The sequence below is a fragment of the Leopardus geoffroyi genome, chromosome D2 (genome assembly GCF_018350155.1).
Source record: "Leopardus geoffroyi isolate Oge1 chromosome D2, O.geoffroyi_Oge1_pat1.0, whole genome shotgun sequence".
NCBI classification, from domain to species: domain Eukaryota; kingdom Metazoa; phylum Chordata; class Mammalia; order Carnivora; family Felidae; genus Leopardus; species Leopardus geoffroyi.
Window position 1 is genome coordinate 34,181,581 of NC_059334.1, and position 23,645 is coordinate 34,205,225.

Consider the following 23,645-nt stretch of genomic DNA (forward strand, 5'->3'; position numbering starts at 1 on the left):
AGAATGTAAGTTCCAGGAGGACAGAAATTTTCATGTCTTTTTCCCCTGCTATATCTGATCCTAATAATAGTCCTAGGTACATTTGGTATTCATTAAATACATGGTAAATGAAGGGACTTCAAAACTGTCATCTATAAGCAAGGAACTTTAGGAGTAAGTAGAGAAAAGAGCAGAACCAAAGTAGTTCTGCTGGAAGACTGCTTTCAGACAGATGGAATCCTACCTTGGTTGATCAAGGGATACATTTTAACATAAGCTGCCACACATCTAGACACAGTCAGGTCCTTTTAAATTGCAAAATTTCATGAAATGTTACAGCTAGTTCTAAAGTGGGTAGACAGAGACAGAAATAAAGATACAGAAAGGTTGAAAGTTATCTGATTTCCTGCCTCAACACTCCTTCCCTCCCCCACAACAAATATGCTTTCTGTGTATTAGGATGGGTTTGACTATCTTTTTGTTATTCAAAATTGAATCTAATGCTAGTTTATAGTCTCCAAAGACACAGTTTTCCAGATAATGAATTTTGAAGATCTTAGATCATGCTTTTGACAATCATGGTTAACTTTGCAGTTGGAGTGGGTAGCAGCACAATTGTGGATTAAGCAATTCCCAGAGTACATCTCTAGGTGGATTCTGAGGAGTGAGGCAAAAGCATGCTTACAACTAGTTAGCATGAAAATAGAACTACGTTTCCCAGAGTGCATCTCTAGGTGGATTCTGGGGAGTGAGGCAAAATCATGTTTACAATTACAGCTAGCATGAAAACAGAACTACATTTCCCAGAGTGCATCTCTAGGGGATTCTGGGAAGTGTGGCAGAGGCAGCCATGGTCCCTGTGGGGAAGGGAAGCCCTACTTCCCAGGAACATTAGAAGTTTCCTGGTTCCTGCTGATTCTTGAGGCCTAGGAAGGTGCCCTCCCCCAACAGAATTCAGAGTGAGTACAGTAGAACAGAAAACTGTTGAGATTCCAAGTGCAGGAGGGATTTTATGGGGAGACATAATCAAAACTTGAGAAAAGCTCTCGGTCACAGCATTTTGTAATTTTACCTTAGTCTTCCTTACTTCTTGAAGAAACCAGGGAATGACCACAGTTTTACCTGGTAACTGAAGCTAATATTTTTCTGATACTTTCTTGGAGAGTCATTTAAAAATGGAATTTGCTAACTTCTTTGCATCGTGCCTGGATTATATTTGAATTAAGGGAGGAAACAATGTTTAAAAAGCAAACCATACTTAGTGAGACCTTGAAATCTGTATCCTCAGTTTTGCATATTTCCTCATTCCATTGAGGTCCACAGTAATGAATAGACTGTCTGAAAAGGGCTCTCTCAAACACTACCAAACTTCCTTGTAGATGTACCACAGAGATTCGAGATGGGCTTTTTCTTCATGTTGTAGTGCTTTATAAAGTAATCTTTCTTCAGTTAAGATGAACAGGATGAGAAATGTGGGAATTATTTATTACAGGAGGTTGAGAGAAATTGTTAATCTTAACCGTCTTACCTCCTCATTGAATAGTTTTTGGTAAAAAATAATATTCTTTCATCTGTATTAGTCTTTGTACTTTTTAAAAACATGAATGTTAAAAATGAATGTTAAAAAGTGCTTTCCCATGTATTTTGCATCAAAACATGGGTTTTGGAGCCATGTAGCCCTGGGTTTGAAATTACTGCTTTCTAAACTGTGATTTCAGATTGGTTAAACCTTTATCTTCCTCACTTGTAAAATAGGATAAATTCATTCATTCATTCATTCACATGTATTGTGTTTTACACTGTGGTAGGACAGTGCTAGATGCTATACATAGGGAAAGATACAATCCCAACCCTTAAGGATTTTGCAGTCTAACGGACCTGAGAATTAGTATGTGAAAACTTGATGGTTGTAATACACTTTAGATCCATTTTCTCTCCTTCCTTCCCTTGTGAGAAGTGAGACAGACACCAAGCTTGGACAAGCTAGGTAACAGCCCCAGGTCACAAATTCAGTTAGTTGGGTGCCTGGAATAAAAGTCCAGAGTCTCTTCAATGCTAACTTCCCTGTTCCTTCCTCAGTCTGGAGATACGCACAGGCACTGTAAACAAAATGAAAGGCAGGCCTCAGTTTATCATCTAAGGCAAAATAACAGTGCTAGTATTTTCTTCCAAAACTCATTTAGTGAATAGTGAGCTTTTATCCCTAGCTTGCGATCAGGAATAAAATATGATTGTAATTGCCAATTCAAAGAAAAACAGCTATTCTCTTTGTAATGTGGCATTTGAGTGGCTGGATGTGAGGATCATAGCAGGTTTACCAGTTGTTTTCCACCGTGTTTACTAAAGGTGAGCCCTTGAGCCAACACACATTGAATAAAACATCATACCTTAAGATCCCTAAAAGAGTAAACAAATCACAAACCATTTAGAAAAAAAGCAACAAAGTTTCCCTGCATTAGATTTCTAAATAGTATGGAGCTATGAGAAATTACATTTTCATCCTAAAAGTAATTCATATATCCTCCTTATGGTTAAAAGAACCTCTTTTTTTTCTACAGAGGTTCAGTCTTAATGACTGAGCCCACAGAGAAGAGCAGTACATATAGCAGTTGGTTCCTATAGTGTGTTCCTGTGATCACATTATGGAAAATGCTATCAATGTACTATAAATATTCTAAAAACTAGAATGGTTGAAATGCTAGTGTAAAACCACAGTAAATAAATGAGCATGGGACATCAAACAATTTGAAAAGGGAAACCGGAACTATTAAATCTCAAAACACTCCCAAACTCTATAGTTAATCAAAGAGATATAACATGAAAGTCCCCCCACCCTCGCTTTTTTTTTTTTTTAAGTAAATACTACTGAATCTTGTAAGTGTGGCAATGTGTAGAAAGAGCCATAGGATTTTAAACTAAATTTTGTCCCAGTAATTCTACTTTGGGAAACTTAAAAGAAGTAACCTGAAAATATGCACACAAATATTTAGTGGTATCTTATTTCTGGTAATTTAAAATAAAAAATCAGAGGAATGTTTAGCAAAATAAGGATGAGTCTACCTGAATGTAGTATTATGTAGTTGAAAAATTATATAGCTTACACGAAAACATAGAAAATTCCTTATGACATGTTTTATGAAGGCAAGTTGAAAACAGCATGTCCTCAGATTACAAATATGTAGACATTATATGTGTAAAAAGATTAGAAAATGCATATTAAATTATAAGTTATATTTATGTGGTGATACTATGGATGCTCTCACAATTCTGTTTTCTAGATGTCCTATAATGTAGTTATGTTAACTTTATAATTTAAATGAGCTATTTAAAAGAGAAATAGAGCTGATTTTTAAGGAAATCATTTTTTCTTCTTTGACTTTTAAATAATCTCTTACTGCTCTCTATACTGCTTTTATATAAGACATGTATAAAAAATATACAAGGGACCATTTAGAAAAGGAATTAAACTTAATCTTTATCTATTAGATTTATGGCTTCACCAATGAAGGTACAATTCTCAGTTAAAATAAGTCTGGTTTTCCTCTTGATTGTTAGTATGTTTTCAAACCTACATTAAGAAATTGACTATGTTTTTTACAAGCTCTGTGACCATCATCCCGTGAGTCAGCTGACCAGGATAATCTACAACTAGCTAAAGTTAATTTAGTAACAAAAACTAGGCAAAACATCAGGAAGCCAGTGGGCCACACAGATTAGTTGGTATAGCTACAACCAAACAGCTCTTGGCTCTCAGGATTCAAGGAATTCACGAGAGGAAATCCTTTTGGTTCCCAGGGAATGTGGTGAGGTACTCCTAAGAACACTGGCTTGGAAATAGCCTCAGTATGCAGTCTCAGGAACGACTACTTATTACCTTTATTTTATTGTAAAGGAGTATGTACAAATGGTTAGAATTTTTTTTTTAAGTACAGCAGTGTATAAGTAAATGTCAAAATTATAAGTACCCTTTCCAGTCCTTCTCTCCATCCCATTCTTCCAAATTAGTCACCTGTTAGCAATAGCGATTTGGTATGTTCACTTCTAGTCACCTTAAGATATGTTTACTGGTATGTATATGTCCTTTTCTTTATAAATTAGATCATGGTAAACCAACCAAATATTATCTGCTTTTTTTACTTAATCATATGTTCTGAATATCTTTCCCTGTTACTATATATGTACATTTCCACTGTTATTTTCTATTTATTTTTAAGAGCTGTATATTATTCCCTTTTAGTACACTTTTCAGTTAACATTCCAGTACATATCCTTTCCTTCTTAGGATAAATTTCTAGAAGTAAAAATTGCTAGGTAAAAGGGATGTTTATTTAGCATTTTGATAGATATTCCCAAATTGCCCCCCCCCCCAAAATATTTACATTCTCAGAGTTTGTACATGAGACATACATACATATATGACATGTACATATATGAGAAATGTAAATACATTTCTTCTAGCATATCACACAAGTCTTTGGATTATTAAAATAGGGATTATGCTTTTAATACTCTCCCAGAATGCTTTGTAACCCATATATCACATGTTGTTTTCTGGGAAAGCTGTGTTTGTTTTCTCTCTCCTGCTAGAGTCCCTTGACAGCAGGTTTTTCATCTGGTACATTTCTGCGTTCCTTAAAGGACCTTGCCTAAAGTCAGCTTTCAATAAACACTCTTTGTTGAATGTCGTTTGCTAAATATATTTTACCCTTGGCTAGGACATAGATTTAGCCAAAACTGTCCAAGGATTAGTCATCAGTGATTCACAATTATGCAACCAAGAAGTAAGCCTAAACTCAGCGATTTGTTTAGTGTTAAAGCTTGCTTCCCTTGGGCACAGTTAAAAGGGTGGTTGGTTATTTAACTGTACTGATTTTCTCGTTTCAGTGGAACTCCTTGACTTTTATTGCCAATGTGAAATGTACTTTTCATGGGGAATAAAATAGTTATTGATAAACAATTTAAAAGGAATCACCTTCTGCAGAATGGATTCATAAGATACAGAATTTTTTTTTCTCTCACAGTGAGATTCAAAAAATAGAAAATGTCTTGAATTCATGTAGATTTGCATAGCTGCCTTTTGAAATATTTCCTAATGGCCATGATTTTATATTTTTCTTGTCTATAGGATTCCTCTTCATTCTTGGAGGGACTGGTTTTCATATATCCTGAGAAACTTTAGCTCCATTACTCTGGAGACACTCCCAGGCTTACCTGTGTATTAGAGGAATGCTAGCTGCTGTAACAAACTTCAAAAATTCAGTAGCTTAATATGGTAGAAGTTTATTTCTCCCTCACAAATAGTCCAGAGTGGTGTGGTGGAGGGGGGTTTGTGGTTGGCAGGTGGCTTTTCTCTGTGTTGTGATTCAAGGATACAGCTTCTCCGTCTAATGACTGCCATTCTGGAGTCTTCTAAGTAGGAAGAAAGAGGATGGAGAAGGCATACCCACGTCTTAACTGCTTCAGCCTAGAAAAGATATACATCACTTCCACTCACATTCCATGTTAAGACCTACTTTTGGCCCTGCTTAGATACAGGAGAGGAGAGAAACGTAGATCTTGGCTTAGCAACTATGTTCTAACAACAAATCCGCAATATGGAAGGAGGAGCATATATTTTTTTATGGGTAGTTAGTGGATTCTCACAATAACCTATTAGGTAGGCAGAACAGGTTTCAATTTTGGATTAGAAGAGGTACTGAAAAGTTGAAATCCCACAGCTAGTTAGTGGTAGAAATGCAATTTAGAAAAGCCAGATCATCTGACTCCTATTCAGTTTCTCTTTCCTTAATATTAAAAAGTAATCCTATCCTGGCTTAAAGTGTAACCCTCTTGGTGATTCATTACTTTAAATTGCATACTATGACTTTTTTTTTTTTTTTAACTCCTCTTTTCTCTAAGGACCTGACAATGTCCCTGTATTGTGGAATTGCTTGCAGGAGAAAATCTTTTTGGTCCTATAGGCTGCTGTCAACTTATGTCACTAAGAGCCGGTGAGTTGTGACCAACCTGAGCTCTGATTATTCTCTTTGGCCCATTACATTATAAAATATAAATATCTCAAAATCCTATATTGAGAATTAAGGATGCATGATTAAGATTTACATATGGGGTTCCTGGGTGGCTCAGTTGGCTAAGCGTCCCAGTCTTGATTTTGGCTCAGGTCATGATCTCACAGTTGGTAAGATTGAGAGGCTTTGGGCTCTGTATTGACAGCACAGAGCCTGCTTGGGATTCTCTCTGTCCCTCTCGTGCACACGTGTTCTCTCTCTCTCTCTCAAAATAAATAAACGAATAAAAAGATTTACATATAAGGATGTTCACTGCAAATTATTTATAATTGGAAACATTCTAAATAAATAAATTTCCAATAATATCTAAAATATCTGACATACTTAAATATTTAGTTCTATTAAGATAAGAACTTTGTCTTTCCTGCTATGGTACCCCTAGTGCAAAAACAATACCTGGTACAGAGTAGGCACCAAAGGATTGTTGAATGGATGAATGAACAGTAAGGGACAAATTAATTGAATTATGGTATGCCCATATGATAGAATGAAAAACTATACTGAGTGATAGTTCATGAAGTTTCCTGAAAATAAGGTGATAACTCTAATCCCCTCACCCCCTAAGAAAGAACTAAACTACCAGTGAAAGATAGACCAGCAAAAAAAAAAACAAAAAAACCTATACCAGTATAGGTAGATGGTAAAGGACTTTTTTTGTCACGGCTTGGGCAAATTTGAAATTCATGAACCTGAAATCACTATCCTGCTCTCATAGTTTTGGGGTTTAAGTTTGCACCATCTGTGTGGTATGGATCCCAAACCCAACCTAAAAAAAGAATGTAAGTAGTAGTCCTAGACTTATAATACCCCTGGGCACCTTGCAGAAGCAAATATAAAATTCCTCTGAAGAGATACAGTCCTAACCAAGGCTTCCTACATAAAAAGCTCTGTCAGACAGGAATGCCCAGTCCAAAATTTAAAGACCCCTAAACATACAGTCTGACATAAGCAGGAGAAAACAAAATTGCAGCCCTTATTTTAGATACTGTTGGGCATTTAGGTTATTTGCAGTTCTCAGGCTGAGACTTTGAGAGCAATAATTGAATTACTGAACAATTATTGAATAGTCTAAAAAATGACTGTGTTAAAGTGACCTAAAAATGAGTAAAAAATCCTGAATGAAATTCTTTCAATAAGGAACATGGCGTGAAAAAATGTTAAAGAAAAAAAGGCTACAAATTAGTAGGTATGGTTCTGAATACACCTACATTCATATAGATACACAATAAATAGTTCGAAGAATTCCCAGGTGTAAAGAGCGATCATCTCTGAATGGTGAGATTCTTGATGATTTCCCTTTTTTGAACAAATTGTTAACTATATTTACTGATTTTTACTGATGACTTTTTATTTTTATAAATAGGAAAAAAAAAACAGTTTAAGTCTGATAATCTTAGTGTTGTTTCCATGCTATTATAACTAAAGGAGGAAAATGAATTTTTAAAATTAGTGTTCCTGATCAAGAAGAAAAATGTAAGGATCTTTTTGGATCTCAGTTCCAGTTCCAGTGAAGCCTCGAGTTTAAGAACTTAACCTGGGTGTTTTTGTAGGTGTTTTGTTTTATAGGGTCATTAGGGCAAAGCACAGGTTGTACCACTCTTACTGTTCTCTTAGGAAGGCAGCAGTGTTTGTTCTATTGTTTATATTTGGTAACTTCTGAGTGGCACATGTCTCTCCTTTGACATGCATTAAGTCTTTGCCCCAGGAAGCCGCAGTCACTTTTAAAAGGTTTAAAAATACCATGAGGATTAAGATCTCAGGTTTCTTTGGTCTTGTGTTTATAAAGAGCTCATTGTAACTCCCTTTATCATACAGTCAAAAATAGGTTCTGGGGCGCCTGGGTGGCTCAGTGGGTTGAGCATCAGACTTCCACCCAGGTCATGATCCCTTGGTTTCTGAGTTCGAGCCCCACGTTGGGCTCTGTGCTGACAGCTCAGAGCCTGGAGCCTGCATTGGATTCTGTGTGTACTCTCTCTGCCCCTCCTCTGCTCACACTCCCTCTCTCTCTCAAAAATAAATAAACATTTTTTAAAAATTAAAAAAAAAAGTTTCCTAAAGAGACCACTGGGGCACATTTATCATTTTGCTTTGCAGTTCCATGTTGAGCTAACACTATTGATGTTACAAAAGCTCCCAGATCCTACAGAAAATAACCATAAACTGTGTTGCCCACTTAAGTGACAAAATCTGCCATAAGTCTGAGTCTCTTTGGGGGCTTTTAACAGGCAAGAATGGTTATCCCTAAGGCTCTAGAAGGAGAATCCCACATTCAGTACCCCTTGAGTCATGTGGACCCTGACCTGATTTCCAAGCCTCTTGACTTAGGTCATCTTTATTTATTTATTTATTTATTTAAAAAAAAAAAAAATTTTTTTTTAACATTTATTTTATTTTTGGGACAGAGAGAGACAGAGCATGAACGGGGGAGGGGCAGAGAGAGAGGGAGACACAGAATCGGAAGCAAGCTCCAGGCTCTGAGCCATCAGCCCAAAGCCCGACGTGGGGCTCGAACCCACGGACCGCGAGATCGTGAACTGAAGTCGGATGCTTAACCAACTGAGCCACCCAGGCGCCCCGACTTAGGTCATCTTTAATGAAGGTGCTTGGAAAGCCTAGAACTGGATCAAATACTATTTCTTTTAGAGAAACTAATGATAGGATGTTGTCTTTTCTGTATTTGTATTTTGGCTATTGAAAATATTACACTTATTAAGTTAAGTGTAGGTCAAGCATGGGCATCACTTTCCCATTAGTGGTCTCTTCCATAGAAATAAGGAGCTAATGGTGTCCATGGGGGTGGTGGGGTGGGCGGGGACTAGATGTTTGAAGCTACAGTGGATTGAAGATAAAATCTGGTCTTTATCATCCCTAGACTGAATGAGAGTTACTTAAGTTATACTGTTTGCTCTTTGTCTGCAATAATAAAGTCTGCTCCCATCTCTAGGTATTCTGTGGTTGATGTTTTATCACTGTACTTGTTTTTCTTTCACTCCACTGCATGTAAATTCTTGCCTCACAGCGTAATATTGGCAAAGTACCTTGAGGTTCAATTCAGTAAATATTTATTACCCTTGAAGTTCAATTCAATAAATATTTATTGAATTGAGCCATTCAATATGCTAATTACTAGAGATACAGAACTAAGGCTGACCCTGTCCTGAAGGAGATCATAGTTTTTCAGGGGAGACAGACAAATTAACAAATGGTATAATAGGAGTGCAACCACAGAAGTATGGGCAAATGTGTATAGTAGCACAAAGGAAGGAATGAAATGATTGCCTGCAGCCAACTGAAACCCTTTTCAGAGCAATTTGGGATATAATATAAATAAAAGGAAATAACTATGGTAGGAGAGGGATGCAGGGACAGAGTTCTAAAAGGTGAATGTTGTATAAGTAGGTATGGTTTTGTAATGCTTTATTTCCAAAATACAGGTATTTATTTGAACTGAAGGAAGATGATGATGCATGTAAAAAAGCCCAGCAGACAGGAGCATTTTACCTCTTTCATAGTCTGGCTCCTTTGCTTCAGAAATCAGAACATCAATACCAGGCCCCCCAGCATAACCTACTAGGTAAGCCCAAAGAGGACCTGTGGAATAGACCAGCTTGTGGCCGTTAAGCAGAATTCCATCCACATCAAATCCCTGAGAAAGGATCTTTTGACCTGAGAGTCCAGATTTTTCAAACTGTTTCTGCCAGTTAGTAGTGTACAAACCTGAGTTGTCCAGATATTATATGGTGATGGTGTGAACCAGTACTGCCTTAAACGAGGGGTTAGCGAGACTGCTGTCCAAATTGGAACCCACCGCTTGTTTTGTAATGTAAATATTTATTGGAACACAGTCACGCTCATTCATTTACATGTTGTCTGTGGCTGTTTTGGCACTACAATGGCAGAGCAGTTGTGACAGGGACCACATGGTTCGCAAAGCCTAAAATATTTTGCCAAACCCTGCCTTAGGCCAGTGATTTCCAGCCTCCATGGAGTTGCACACTGTTCTACTGTTTAAGATCTGCGTCAGGACTTCATTTCTTCTAGAAGGGTCAAAATAAGGGGTGCCTCAGTGGCTCAGTCAGTTAACTGTTCAACTCTTGCTTTTGGCTCAGGTCATGATCTCACAGTTCGTGAGTTCAAGCCCCACATTGGGCTCTGTGTTGACAGTGCAGAACCTGCTTAGGATTGTCTGTTTCTCTCTGTTTCTGCCCCTCCTCGACTCTTCTCTCTCAAAATAAATAAATTTTATTTAAAAAAAATTTTTTTTCTTTTAACGTTTATTTATTTTTTGGGACAGAGAGAGACAGAGCATGAATGGGGGAGGGGCAGAGAGAGAGGAAGACACAGAATTGGAAGCAGGCTCCAGGCTCTGAGCCATCAGCCCAGAGCCTGACGCGGCGCTCGAACTCACGGACTGCAAGATTGTGACCTGAGCTGAAGTCGGACGCTTAACCGACTGAGCCACCCAGGCACCCCACAAAATAAATAAATTTTAAAAAATTTTAGAAGGGTCTACGGCCATACCACCCTGAACGTGCCCGATCTTGCCTAAAAAATTTTAGAAGGGTCAAAATTAAAAGCGATTTAAAATTAATTTGTTTTGAGAACTCTTTTAGGGTATGTAACTAGGCATACCTAAGCCATTGGGATTTTGCATTCAAGGTACTCTCAGTTTTACATGATATCACTATATACTGACTTCTAAATACAAACAAAGCCAGTGAATTTCCTCCATGGGTCAGATATTGGAGTATTTGGATAGTTTCTAGCAGTGCGGAAGAGTATAAGGATGCCATCAGAAGGCAATGTTATGTTGTATTATGAACAAATAAATATAAGTCCTTCATGCAGAGGAGGACAGGTTTTCTCTCTAGGCATCATTTGTCTTATACAGACTGGGATCTCAGATGAATCGTCTACCCTAGTCCATATAAGCAGCATAATCTGGAGACTAAATCATATTTAACTGATTTGTTCTCTTCCATTTTAAGCATGACACATTTTTTTTCCCAGTGTCATACTACATCAACTATTGTGTATTTTTTTAACTAGGGGATATGCTCCTTTCATGATACATTCATGAGAGTCCAGTGTTACACAGTAAGAATTCCTTCTTTAGTCTAAACACTTTAGGTGGCTGATGAGAAGGTGGAGGCCTAGAGAGGTTAAGTGATTAGACCAAGACGACATTGCTAAGTAGCTGCAGGGCAGTGACTAGAAGCAGGTATATCTACTTCAAACTGAAGTAGAGGATTTCCTATGAGTCTAATATGGCTGTGGTGATTTAATTAAAACCTTTGTTTTTCTCCCTTCTCTCTTTCTGTTTTTTAGAGTTGGAAAGGCTCCTAGCTAAGTTTGGACAGGACACACAAAGAATAGAAGATTCTGTGCTGATTGGATGCTCTGAACAGCATGAAGCATGGTTTGCTCTGGATCTAGGTCTAAATAGCTCCTCTTCCATAAATGGTATAGAACATTCTTCCTAATGGGCACTTCCCAGTGGTGCTCAGACTTTGGGGTTTCAACATAATAGCAAAATTTCAAAGAAAATTTTGAGAACACCAAAAGGTTATTAACTTTTTATTTTTTTTAAGTTAGGATATAAAAAATCCTACCATCTACTATCATTATCATTTAAAGAAAGTAAAGAACATTTTAATACCTTCTCAGGTGGTAGGTACACTGATGTTTATTGTATTATTCTCAGTACCTTGATACATTTTATATTTCTTAACTATTTCATAAGCAATGTTTTAAAATTAATGACATTGTTCTTATCTCAAGTGGGAAGAAATATGTTACCACGCAGTAGCTCAGGGTCTTCAGACCTACATTTGGGAACCAGGTTGGTATAGGTTCATGGCTCCTATTAGGCTTTCCTTCTCTCTTTCAGGGTCTAGGTGTAAATGTAATGATGCTGGAATGAGGTGCAGATAGAAGCCTAGACATTTCATTTTACCTCTTTTTCAGGGATAGCATGTGGCTAGTGCAAGTATTTTACTCTGAAGAGGATCTTGAGAAATATTATGCTCTAATTTTTCTCAAATTTGCATGAACATAAGAATCACCTAATGCTTATTAAAAAATACAGATTTCTGGCCCTCACTCCCTTGCTGTTCAGAATCTCCAGGTAGAGGCTTGAGAACCTATACATTTTTTATTTTCCCTAGTTAAGTCTTATTAGGTGAGTTTCGGAAACACTGTTCTAACAGGTATCCTTGAGAGGGGCCCCAAGGCAAAGTTTGGCATTTGTTTCATTTCATTCTCATTTCTCCTTTTCTAGCTTCCTTACAGAAACCAGAAATGGAGACAGAGCTCAAGGGGTCTTTCATGGAGCTGAGGAAGGCTCTCTTTCAGCTGAATACAAAGGATGCCTCCTTGCTGTCCACGGTAGATTCTGACTTCTCAGTTCTGTAGGAAATTCAGTAAAGCAGTGTTGATGGGTGAATACATGCATGCATATGCAAGGCTAGAATGACATTTGATTTCCTCCTGTACAGAGAGATCATAGTCCTTCCTACAAACCTTGGCTGGACAATGTGCTGTAGGAAGATTGCTTATTCGTCTTCCTTTTGTTCTTACTTTTGGCAGGACCATTTTCTCCTATAGCAGTCCGATTATCAGCCTCATGATATTTTTAATGACCCACAGCATAAGATATACATCATCATGTTACTCCTATGAGAAATTACTTTGTATTGCTTTAATGACATCCTCACAGCTTTGGATTTCACTTGCTGAAGTACTTTTGGTTTTTCATTTAATTTTTTTTTCTGCAAATATGTATTTTTTAATGTTTGTTTTTTGAGAGAGAGAGAGAGAGAGAGAGAGAGAGAGCAGGGGGAGGGACAGAGAGAGAAGGGGACAGAGGATCCAAAGTGGGCCCTGCATTGACAGCAGCAAGCCTGTTGCGGGGCTTAAACTCATGAACTGTGAGATCATGACCTGAGCCAAAGTCCAACTTTCAACCAACTGAGCCACCCAGACACCCCTGCAAATATGTTTAATGCACTGAGATTACACAGAGGAAGAGGAGCAAGAAAGAAACAACATCTAGGTGAGTCGCCCAAAAATTCTTACAGATGTCCCGGGCTGGCTGCAGCCCCCAGGAACCGAGTCACTATTGACATTAGAAATTAATATAAAATTTTATGGAAGTCTGCTCATTGCAGCATTCAGGTACTTGTACAAAGGGAGGGCTCTCTCTACAGGGCTTGTAACAGGAACCCAGGTACCTCACCTGGCATGGAGAACCTAGAAGCCAGAGAGAAAAGACAACTGGATTAAAAAAAAAAAAAATACGGTCAAGAGAGTTCTCTACTGGTCTGCTCCATAGAGTACCAACCTTCAGGTTTTTTCTGTACTCTCAACTCCATCTCAAAACTCAGTCCCAAGGCTCTTGTGTTTACTTTTAAAAATACTCAAGCCCTTTAGACTCTTCCCCAAGGCTTCCTAGTCCCTTCCCTAAAGCCTTGCCTTTGGAACAGGAAGAGAAGGGCAAGAAATTGTTCATTTAATTTAAAAAGACACCTCTAAACGTTTTTATTTGCAAACAAATTCCACTTTTATTGGGAGGAGTACATGTTGAGGTAATGTCTTATTTTAAGTTGGGTCATAAGTGCATGGGGCATTCATTACAATACTTTATATATTATATGTACTTTAATTCATAATACATTTAAAATATACTTTCTTTTATTCATATTAGATGCTAGAGGAATATGTTCAGACAGTTTTCCTTGTTTTTAAAGTTTAAATGGTCGGGTGCCTGGGTGGCACAGTTAAGCATCTGACTTCAGCTCAGTTCATGATCTCATGGTTTGTGAGTTCGAGTCCTGCCTTTAGGTGAGCATGAGCCCCACTTCCAGCGAGCTCAAGCCCCATATTGGGTGAGCTCCGCTTCTCTCTCCCTCTCTCTCTCTCTGCCCCTCGTGGGATTCTCTTTCTCCCTCTCTTTCTCTTGTTCTTTGCTTGCTTACATCCTCTTTCTCTCTCTCTCTCAAAAAAAAAAAAAAAAAAAAAGAAAGAAAAAAAAGAAACTAAACAAAAAAAGTAAGTTTAAACAGTTAATAACCATTTAAAGTAGGTGAGCTGGAGGTGCCTGGGTGGCTCAGTCAGTTAAGTGTCTGACTCCTGATTTTGGCTTAGGTCACGATCTCACAATTTGCGATTCGTAAGACTGAGCCCCAAGTGGGGCTCTGTGCTGACAGCGTGGAGCCTGCTTGGGATTCTCTCTCCTCTCTGCCCTTCCCCTGCTCGCACTCTCTCTCTCTCTCTCTCAAAATAAATAAACATTACAAAAATAATAAAGTAGGTGAGCTGGAAAGGGATTGGCTTTTCCCTTTGACTTGCTCTAAATACTAGGCCCAGGACTATTATAGGTGAGCTCCATATTCTCTCCAAATGAAACCAAGCCCATCTTTGTATTCCTAGGCTCAGGCTCTTCTCCGTTGGCATGACGGTCATCAGTTCTGTAGCAGAAGTGGGCAGCCCACCAAGAAGAATATGGCTGGCAGCAAGCGTGTATGCCCTTCCAATAAGATTATCTATTATCCACAGGTAAGCACTACTTTAAAAGGACAGTAATCCAAGAAGGCTATGCACTACTCTGTCCTGGGGACAAAAGCCTGTACAATTCAAAGGCTCTCCTTAGTTATCCAATCCTTCATCCCATTAATAGGCTCCAAAGCCCTAATGTTGAAGTTTCTATCCCCTTTTCCTAGATGGCTCCTGTGGTGATCACTCTGGTGTCAGATGGGACTCGATGCCTGCTTGCCCGCCAGAGTTCCTTTCCCAAGGGAATGTATTCTGCCTTGGCAGGTTTTTGTGATATAGGTAAGGAGTTTAGGGCATACACAGATGACTGGAGGACACAAAAGCTTAATAATAGTAGGTATTTCTTTGCCTTGTTGCCACAGTGCTTGGAGTATTAAGCACCCTCTTCCCTATGATGTCAAGAAAACTGCCTTCTTTGGCACCTTTGTGGTTCAGTTGGCTGAGCATCTGACTCTTGATTTCAGCTCAGGTCATGGTCCTAAGGCCAATGAGATGTCACGCTCTGTGCTGAGCATGGAGCCTGCTTAAGATTCTTTCTCTCTGGAGTGCCTGGGTGCTCAGTCAGTTCAGTGTCTAACTCTCAATTTCGGCTCAGGTCACAATTTCACCGTTTGTGAGACTGAGCTCCATGTCGGGCTCTGGATTGACAGTGCAGAGCCTGCTTGGGATTATTTCTCTCCCTCTCTCTCTGTGTCTCTCCTTCTCATGCTCTCTCTCTTCCTCTGTCTCAAAAATAAACAAATATTAAAAAAAAAAAACTGCCTTCTGGCATTATAATTTTTCAATATTAGGCAAATTTTCAAGCATACAGCATAGCTGAAAGAATTCTACAGTTAACACTTATCCATACACTTACCACCTAAATCCCATAATTTTTTTCTTCATTTACTTTATCACATATCTATCTATTCTATCCATCCATCAATCTGCTTTATTCTTTGATGCATAGTTTGCAGACATTAGTACACTTCTCTCTAAATATTTCAGCATGCATTGTATTAACTAAAATTCAGCATTTACAGGTTGTTTTTTCTCAGTCTGTTGGGGTAAAATTTGCAAATGGTGAAAGGTGGCATTAAAATTTTATTAAGGCCGAGGTCAGCAGTAGCTTCTCCCACTGCCACTCTTACTTTGCATTACAACTAACCAAATGACTAGTGTAAGTATTGCAGTTCAGCCTCCAGCCCCAGACTTGATTCCCGATGTTACAGAGACTCGGGATTTAGGGCTCTCCCAAGAATACTTCATTGAAACTTTGGAGCCAGTTTCCACTCCTTTCACAAATGGGGCATCTGTATCACCCTTCCCGCTGCAGGGCTGTCCTGAATTAATCTGAGTGCTTATAGGTGAAAGCCTGGAAGAGGCTGTCCGGAGAGAAGTTGCAGAAGAGGTGGGATTGGAGGTGGAAAGACTACAGTACTCTGCATCCCAGCACTGGCCCTTTCCTAATAGCTCACTTATGATTGCTTGTCATGCAACTGTGAAATCAGGGCAGACAGAGGTAAGTTCTGATGCTTCCCTTCTGCTGTTTATTTCCTTTGCTTCACTCAAGTTGGTTAGTAGGCATGTGTGTTATCCAGCATTGTCTACATTATACAAAGGATGTGTAACATATGATTTGGTCCCTTGAAGAATTTGCAATCTTATAAAGGAAACAATCTCCATGAAAATTCAGAGCACCAACATAATCACCATTTTTCCTTATTTGTATCTCAGTCATGAGACAGTTTGTTTTTCATCATCAGGACTTAACAGAGCATCTTGCACAGAGAAGGCACACAATAAATATATCAATCAAATTGAATGATGGGTTTCAGGATGGGTCTTACTGTTCAAGTCTGTTAGGATGTTGGGACTAATTATATGAAATCCTAGGAACTTCTGGTAGAAAGGGATTTAGATGTTGCCTTACCTGGCCTCATCTTGCTTTTCGGTAGCATCCTTGACAGATGGCATTGTGGGCACAGGTTCCTACCTGTGTGTTTCGGTTTGCATAGAATTCGTAATATCTCATCTGTCTCAGCTTCCTGTGGGGGGAATTTGCGTTGCAAAGAAGATACTACGCTTTTGATTATCACTAATTATCCCTTATCCTTTAAAGAAGAGTAATTTTATGTTTTTAAATAGAAAGTTATATAATCAATAGGGGCACAAAAAAAAACCATTATTTATATACTACACCTCACTGTTAACCACTCTTCAGTATTTCAGTATTTGTGCTTCCAGGATTTTTAAGATGAACTTTTTTCTTTTTCACTATTTACAAAAATATATTTAACTCTCACCTTTTAATTATGCCTCTCTTGCTTCTGTGCAATATCTAAAACTCCCAGCCTATAGATCCCAGGTATTGCTCAGTTCCGGAAACATCTTCTCACGTTTGGCTAGAGTATTCTAAATTTTATAGCTCCTAACCTTACATCCTGTTTCTCTTTATGTCTTTTAGATCCAGGTGAACTTGAGAGAACTAGAGGCAGCTGGCTGGTTCAGTCATGATGAGGTGGCCACAGCCCTGAGGAGAAATAATCCATACACTCAGCAACAGAATGGGACATTCTGGTTGCCCCCCAAGTTAGCCATTGCCCACCAACTGATTAAGGAGTGGGTAGAAAAGCCAAACTGTTCTACCCTGCTTGCTTAACTCAGGTTGAGACATCTAGATCCTTTCTCAGTATCTTGGAGGGGCATAAGAGAGATCAGTTGATAAAGAGGAGGTGATAAAAGACCATCTCCAGGACAACTTCATAATAAGGCAGAGTAGAAGGTAATCCTACAGTGGGCTGCCTCTAACAGCAGTGTTAAGGAAGTTCTTCTTCAAAGGCAATCAAAAATGCCAAACTGATAAGATGACGATTGTCAAAATCAGAGGGAAAGTTGAAGCATTAGTTTGGATATAGGCCTTTGTTCAGCAATTTTCATTGAGGCCTTGGAAGCAAACATCTCTTCAGCAGGTATCTTGTTAATGCTGGATTTATACTAACTGCCAAAATGTGCCTGATAGAATTTTATCTTACTATTGAAAGTATACAGCAAACCTCAACCCACTCCTGACTTTTCATCCTCACAGAATTAAGAAAAATAGCACAACCTGGTATTTAAATAAAAGTCATATTTAAGTCATCTGAAGGGATGAGGAAAGTGGGAGCCAAGGTCTTCCTCAGGGTACTCTGTAATAAATCAGATGCAGTGATGTTTTGCTGAGGTAACTGCACCCCAGTGGGGTTTATGATAGTTAAGTCTTTTGCAGTTAACTTGCTCAACTTGTGACCCAAGGAAAAGATGATCACTTTGCCATGTCTGACTTCCTAAGTGCACAACAGTCACTGTCATTTGCATACCCAGTTAAATGTTGTAACTTCACTTAAGGGATTAGTGAGGATGAACCATTTCTTGAACTTTATCAGATAAACTAATGTAGGATTTCTCATCATTCATGTGTCATTCTACACCTCATCATAGAAGAGAAGAATTTATCTGGAGGAAATAAAGTAAATTTCCACACCTTTGTTCAGATGCATTTTTCTGTCTTACGAAGTGAGGAAATTGTAGAAAGTGAGAATTTGGGACAGGGAATAGGGAGGGAGAAAAGCAATCTGTTAGTGTGATAAACATTTAAGTCCAGGTTCCAAATGTGGAAGAAATGAAGTGATGTACAGAAGAAATACAGTTAGAGGTCTGTTTGAAAAGAGGAATGGCCGGGAAAGAATTGTATCTTGGGATGATTTTAGGTACTAATTTATGATAAAAGACACAAGTGCCAGAGACCCTAACATTATTCACACATCAAAGTCTACAGGACTAAGCAAAAGAGATTCTAGAATTAGACAAGATGAAGCACTGAATTTCCCTCTGATCCCAAAAGGTCATTGCTTTCGCCACTGCCAGCAAATCATCAGTGCTTTGGGGAAATCAAAGTGCCTTCATCAGGAAACGTTGAGGGATAGTATGTGACGGGTCTTGATTGTCCTGTTAGGTTGGCAGCTTGCCCTGACCTGAACTGAACCCAGCATGTAGAAGGGAAAAGCACTCTCGAAAGAGAGGTCCTGAGATTTCTTCATATCTTGCAGTTAGAAGAAAACAGTTCAGGGTCCATGTGTATTACCATCTCCCAATGTTTTCGGTCTCTATGTGGGTGTGTTTGTGAGCACATGTGTACACATCCCCCAATCTGAAAATACTGACAGAAAGGGGAGTGTGCAGGATTCCTGGTTATGAGTTTCTCAAACTTACCATGGAGTAACTGTTTGCTTTTGGATTAATGTGTTGTTTTAGAAAAGAAAAGATGTGAGAGGCTAATAGAGGAGCTGCAATGTTGAACTTTGTTTCCTGGCAGTGAGTGGGGAGAGGGCTTTGCTTCTTAGAACTCCAAGGATATCTGAAAAGTGAGGCAAAACAGGGCAGGGTTCGGGAACTAAAAATGGCAGGTAAATAAAATGAACTTTGGTACAGGGCCTACCTGGATAGACAATATTCATGTGGCAATGAGCCGTGAAGGTGCTAACAATAAAAAGAGCCCACTCAGTTCATGAAGCAGAATAGGAAAAACAGGTAAAACATAAAAACAAATGTATCTGTTACCAGAGTGAGCCTGGTAATTGGATAAAAAAGCAACTCATTCATTCCTTATTTTTGCCTTTAACCCTTAATAAAGATAAACTTAATGTTCTAAACATGGAGTGTGTAAATCAGGGGCTGTCCAGGAACTTGATATTCTCTCTCTTGCTGACTTCAAAACCTTTTATGTTACCTCATAGTCATCCACACTACAAATGAGCACAATCAGACTCAATATTTATTTAAGAAGAAAAAAGAGGTGAGATGCGCTGGTTAATCTTGCATCGGCTTACTTGTGGGTCTGTGATCGGTGTTATCAGGCAGCTGTACTCCCATGCTTTGTAAAAGGTTGGACGCAGGTCCTGCCAGGCCAGCTTGGGAACTATAGGATTCCAGTATGTTGGAAACCAGGTTCAGGTCTACGTCCACTGGTGTCATAACAGATCCTCCTGCACCAGAATCTTCCTCATCTGAATTATTACTGGTAGTCTGGGAGAGAGGTTCCTTATTGATAGAAAAGAAAATCATGAGATAATAGGCCATTAGGTTGGATGGTAGTTACAATAAAAACTAAACAATGTAAAATTGAATTCTAAATTAAAAAGGAAATTTCTTATCCTTAATGACAAAGTAAAAATGAAATCTAATAAACCTTACAATTTAACACACACAATAGAATGTGGTTCTAAAGATTAAAACACACTTCTTTCTAGGAAAAGTTTTTATAAATTGGACTTCTTCCCCATTCTGAAATAGCCCAAGGGAGATAACCAGGGTTAAGGAGACATATTTATAACTTACCTAAGAGTTGTAAAAGAAATAAAAATGAACATTTTATATATATATAAAAGAACCTATTTTTTTTTCTAAATGAAAGAAACTAGATTTCTTTTTTTTTTTTTCCTCAATGAAAAAACTTCAAGTAAAAACCTGAAGTTCTGCGGAAGTCAACCACAAAGATTCTGAGTTATTACCTGAGCCTCTGGTTTCACAGGATGGGGAAAGGATTTGAAAGACTGTAGCGTGATCTATAGACTATCTTTGCTATTCAAAGTGCAGTTCAAGCGTCAGTAGCACATGCACTGCTTTGATGCTTGTTAGAAATGTAAAATCTCAGGCTTCACCCCAGACCTTACTTAACCAGAATTTTGTTTATTTTCTATATTTTACTTTTTTTTTTTTTTAATTTTTTTAACGTTTATTTATTTTTGGGACAGAGAGAGACAGAGCATGAACAGGGGAAGGGCAGAGAGAGAGGGAGGCACAGAATCGGAAACAGGCTCCAGGCTCTGAGCCATCAGCCCAGAGCCCAACGTGGGGCTCGAACTCACGGACCGCGAGATCTTGACCTGGCTGAAGTCGGACGCCTAACCGTCTGCGCCACCCAGGCGCCCCTTCTATATTTTACTTCTATTTTACTTAGATCTTTAGATGGTTCATATACATATTAAAATCTAAGATACACTACTTTAGATAAATCTAACAATACGGTTTCTTGGTTTTCATGAGGTCTGGGCAATAATGGAAATGATTCTAGTTTAAATGTAGTTTAGATGATGAAAGCAAGGTGAGTAACATTCATTAAGGGCCTTATTGTGGGTTTTACTGTTGTCTCATTTGGTTCTCATGTTAATCCTACAACATAGGTATTATTGGTTAATGGATATATATTCACAGTGGGTGGCTCAACTGGATTTCAAACCCTAATCCAGAAGTTCCACTCTCCTTCAAAATATCTTTGAGGTATAGGTTAGACACTGATGGTATAAAAACTAGGATAAAAAAGAGTGTAAGATGAAGTCTTAATTTGGTTCTAAATTAAAAAAGAAAAAGAACAAACAATATTAAGACTTGAAAATTATTTAGATATTTAAGATCCTTTCTCTTTTTTTAAAGTCAGTGTAAGCTGCAAGTAGTAGAATGCAACTGCATAATCTGACCACATCGCATGACTTTTTAAATCCTGATAACAGAAGAACTAATGTAGTTAAACTTAAGGGGCATCTCAGTGGCTCAGTTGGTTAAGCATCCAACTTTGACTCAGGTCATGATCTCGCAGTTTGTGAGTTTGAGCCCCCCATCAGGATCTCTGCTGTCAGCCTGGAGCCCGCTTTGGTTCCTCTGTCCCCCTCTATTTGCCCCTCCCCAACTTGTGTTCACGCTCTCTCTCTCTCTCTCTCAAAAATAAATAAACATCAAAAATTTATTATTATTATTTTTTTAACGTTTATTTATTTTTGAGACAGAGAGAGCGCATGAACGGGGGAGGGTCAGAGAGAGGGAGACACAGAATCTGAAACAGGCTCCAAGCTCTGAGCTGTCAGCACAGATCCTGACACGGGGCTTGAACTCACGGACCGCGAGATCATGACCTGAGCCGAAGTCGGCCGCTTAACCGACTGAGCCACCCAGGCGCCCCAACATTAAAAATTTTTTTTTTTTTTTTAATTTTTTTTTTTTTTTTTTTCAACGTTTATTTATTTTTGGGACAGAGAGAGACAGAGCATGAACGGGGGAGGGGCAGAGAGAGAGGGAGACACAGAATCGGAAACAGGCTCCAGGCTCTGAGCCATCAGCCCAGAGCCCGACGCGGGGCTCGAACCCACGGACCGCGAGATCGTGACCTGGCTGAAGTCGGACGCTTAACCGACTGCGCCACCCAGGCGCCCCTAAAAATTTTTTTAAAAACTTAAAAAATAAAGGGGCGCCTGGGTGGCTCAGTCGGTTGAGCAGCTTCGGCTCAGGTCATGATCTCACAGTTTGTGAGTTCGAGCCCCGTGTTGGGCTCTGTGTTGATAGCTCAGAGCCTGGAGCCTGTTTTGGATTCCAGTCTCCCTCTCTCTCTCTGCTCCTCCCCCGCTTGTGCTCTGTCTCTCTCTCTCTCTTTCTCAAAAATAAACATTAAAGAAAAAAAATGTTTAATAAAAATTAAAAATTAATTTTAATAATACATTTATAAATTTAATACATTTATAAGTAATAAATGTAATACATCAAAAATAAAAAAATATATTTAGGAGAGTAAAGTTAATAATCTTTCATCCTAATAGGGAAACATTAGCAATCTTACATTCTTATTTATTTCAAATAAAAAAATCAAATTTATCACCAAAAAATGATCACAAATCAAAAAAAGGAAAGAAAAAGAGAAACTAAGATAAAATATAGTTTTAGCTTTCCTTCATAATATTAAGATATTCAGACACGGGAAAAGGTTAAACACACACGTACCATTTGCTTCTGGGTGGTGAAACTTTTGCCAATGCTGGTATTTGCCAATTCCTGGTCCATCTGGGCCATGTATGACTTGAGATCATTAAGAGTTCCTTTTAAAGATGCTTCTTCCCCAGTCCCCTGTGTTTTAAGATCCAAGTCATCATCACTGTCTAAAAATTCAAAGTCTTCATCATCCAGATCATCAGAATCTGATTCATGAGGTCTTGGCCCTACACAGACCCCAACACAGAAAGAGCCACATGGTAATTTATTCTTGAGTAATTATACCTTTCAAAAGAGTTAAATATTATCTTCATAAAAGGACCAATATACACAAATTAACTTCATAAAAACCCCTTCCAGAAAATGGTACTGCTGGCAGATATTTTCAGAAAAGTACATAGGCTGAACTGAAAAAAAAATTTTTTTTTAAATGAGAATTCAATTACTAAAATTTTTTTAAAAATTTAAAAACTACATGAATATATTTTGATACAAATATTCAAGCCATACAGAGTTATTATTGTCTCACAGCTCACTCTCTTCCCAGAATTAAATATCTTTTAACAGTTTGGTGGGCATCCAGGCCTTTATGTAGTCCTACACATATGTAAATAAACATAAGGTTCTTTTTTTTTTTCACATACATACATATTGAACTATGGTTTGCTTTTCCACTTATTTATATGTCTTGGAAGTCCTTCTTTGTGAAAACGTAGATGGACCTTATTCTTTCTTAAGAATGCACAATGTTTGGGGCACCTGGGTGGCTCAGTCAGTTAAGCGTCCGACTTTGGCTCAGGTCGTGATCTTGCGGTTCGTAGGTTCAAGCCCCACGTCAGGCTCTGTGCTGACAGCTCAGAGCCTGGAGCCTGTTTTGGGTTCTGTGTCTCCCTCTCTCTCTGACCCTCCCCCATTCATGTTCTGTCTCTGTCTCAAAAATAAATAAATGTTAAAAAAAAATTTTTTTAAATGCACAATGTTTCATAACACAAATGTACTACAATTTTTTTAACCATTTCCTTCTCCATGGACATTTGGGATATTCTAATTTTTTGCTATTAACAATGTTGCAATCACCATCTTAGCACATTATGTCTTTTTCATAGTGAAAATTCCTGGCAATAAATTACTAAGTCAAAGGTTATAAATTTTCTAGGATACCAAACCACTGTGAGAAAGACAATTTACAGTTCCACGCTCACAGTTTGACAGTGCCCATTTCTTCAGCTCTTGAGAAAACTGGGTATTGCCAATCTTTAAATCTTTGCCAAT

The 23,645-nt window shown here is 38.4% G+C and overlaps 2 protein-coding genes across 13 annotated transcripts in view; one reads left to right on the top strand and one right to left on the bottom strand.

The window, feature by feature from the left end:
* Positions 1 to 224: 224 nt before the first annotated feature.
* The window catches only part of ECD (ecdysoneless cell cycle regulator), a 49,102-nt gene continuing 25,681 nt past the window's right edge, over positions 225 to 23,645 (bottom strand). For 4 of the 9 annotated variants that reach the window (XM_045439548.1, XM_045439549.1, XM_045439550.1 and 1 more), the window contains exons 13-15: positions 22,386 to 22,600; positions 19,448 to 19,658; positions 225 to 2,078 (exon numbers count right to left, since the gene is read on the bottom strand). In XM_045439548.1, the coding sequence (XP_045295504.1) occupies positions 2,035 to 2,078; positions 19,448 to 19,658; positions 22,386 to 22,600 (470 nt within the window). In that variant the 3' untranslated portion in view covers positions 225 to 2,034. Of the gene's footprint in view, positions 2,079 to 13,029; positions 13,299 to 16,106; positions 17,113 to 19,370; positions 19,659 to 22,385; positions 22,601 to 23,645 lie in introns of those variants that run through there. The other 5 variants (XM_045439556.1, XM_045439553.1, XM_045439555.1 and 2 more) reach the window with 3 other exon arrangements.
* NUDT13 (nudix hydrolase 13) lies at positions 827 to 18,106 on the top strand. 4 transcript variants are annotated; one of them, XM_045439565.1, is made up of 9 exons: positions 827 to 938; positions 5,878 to 5,969; positions 9,482 to 9,621; positions 11,376 to 11,510; positions 12,328 to 12,434; positions 14,478 to 14,603; positions 14,768 to 14,879; positions 15,947 to 16,101; positions 17,047 to 18,106. In XM_045439565.1, exons 2-9 carry the CDS (start codon positions 5,887 to 5,889, stop codon positions 17,239 to 17,241), a joined length of 1,053 nt encoding a protein of 350 aa, XP_045295521.1. In that variant the 5' UTR covers positions 827 to 938; positions 5,878 to 5,886; the 3' UTR covers positions 17,242 to 18,106. The 4 variants fall into 4 exon arrangements, with proteins under 4 accessions (XP_045295521.1, XP_045295519.1, XP_045295522.1 ...); XM_045439563.1 differs by lacking the exon at positions 827 to 938 and adding an exon at positions 3,667 to 3,782; XM_045439566.1 differs by lacking the exon at positions 827 to 938 and adding an exon at positions 3,681 to 3,787.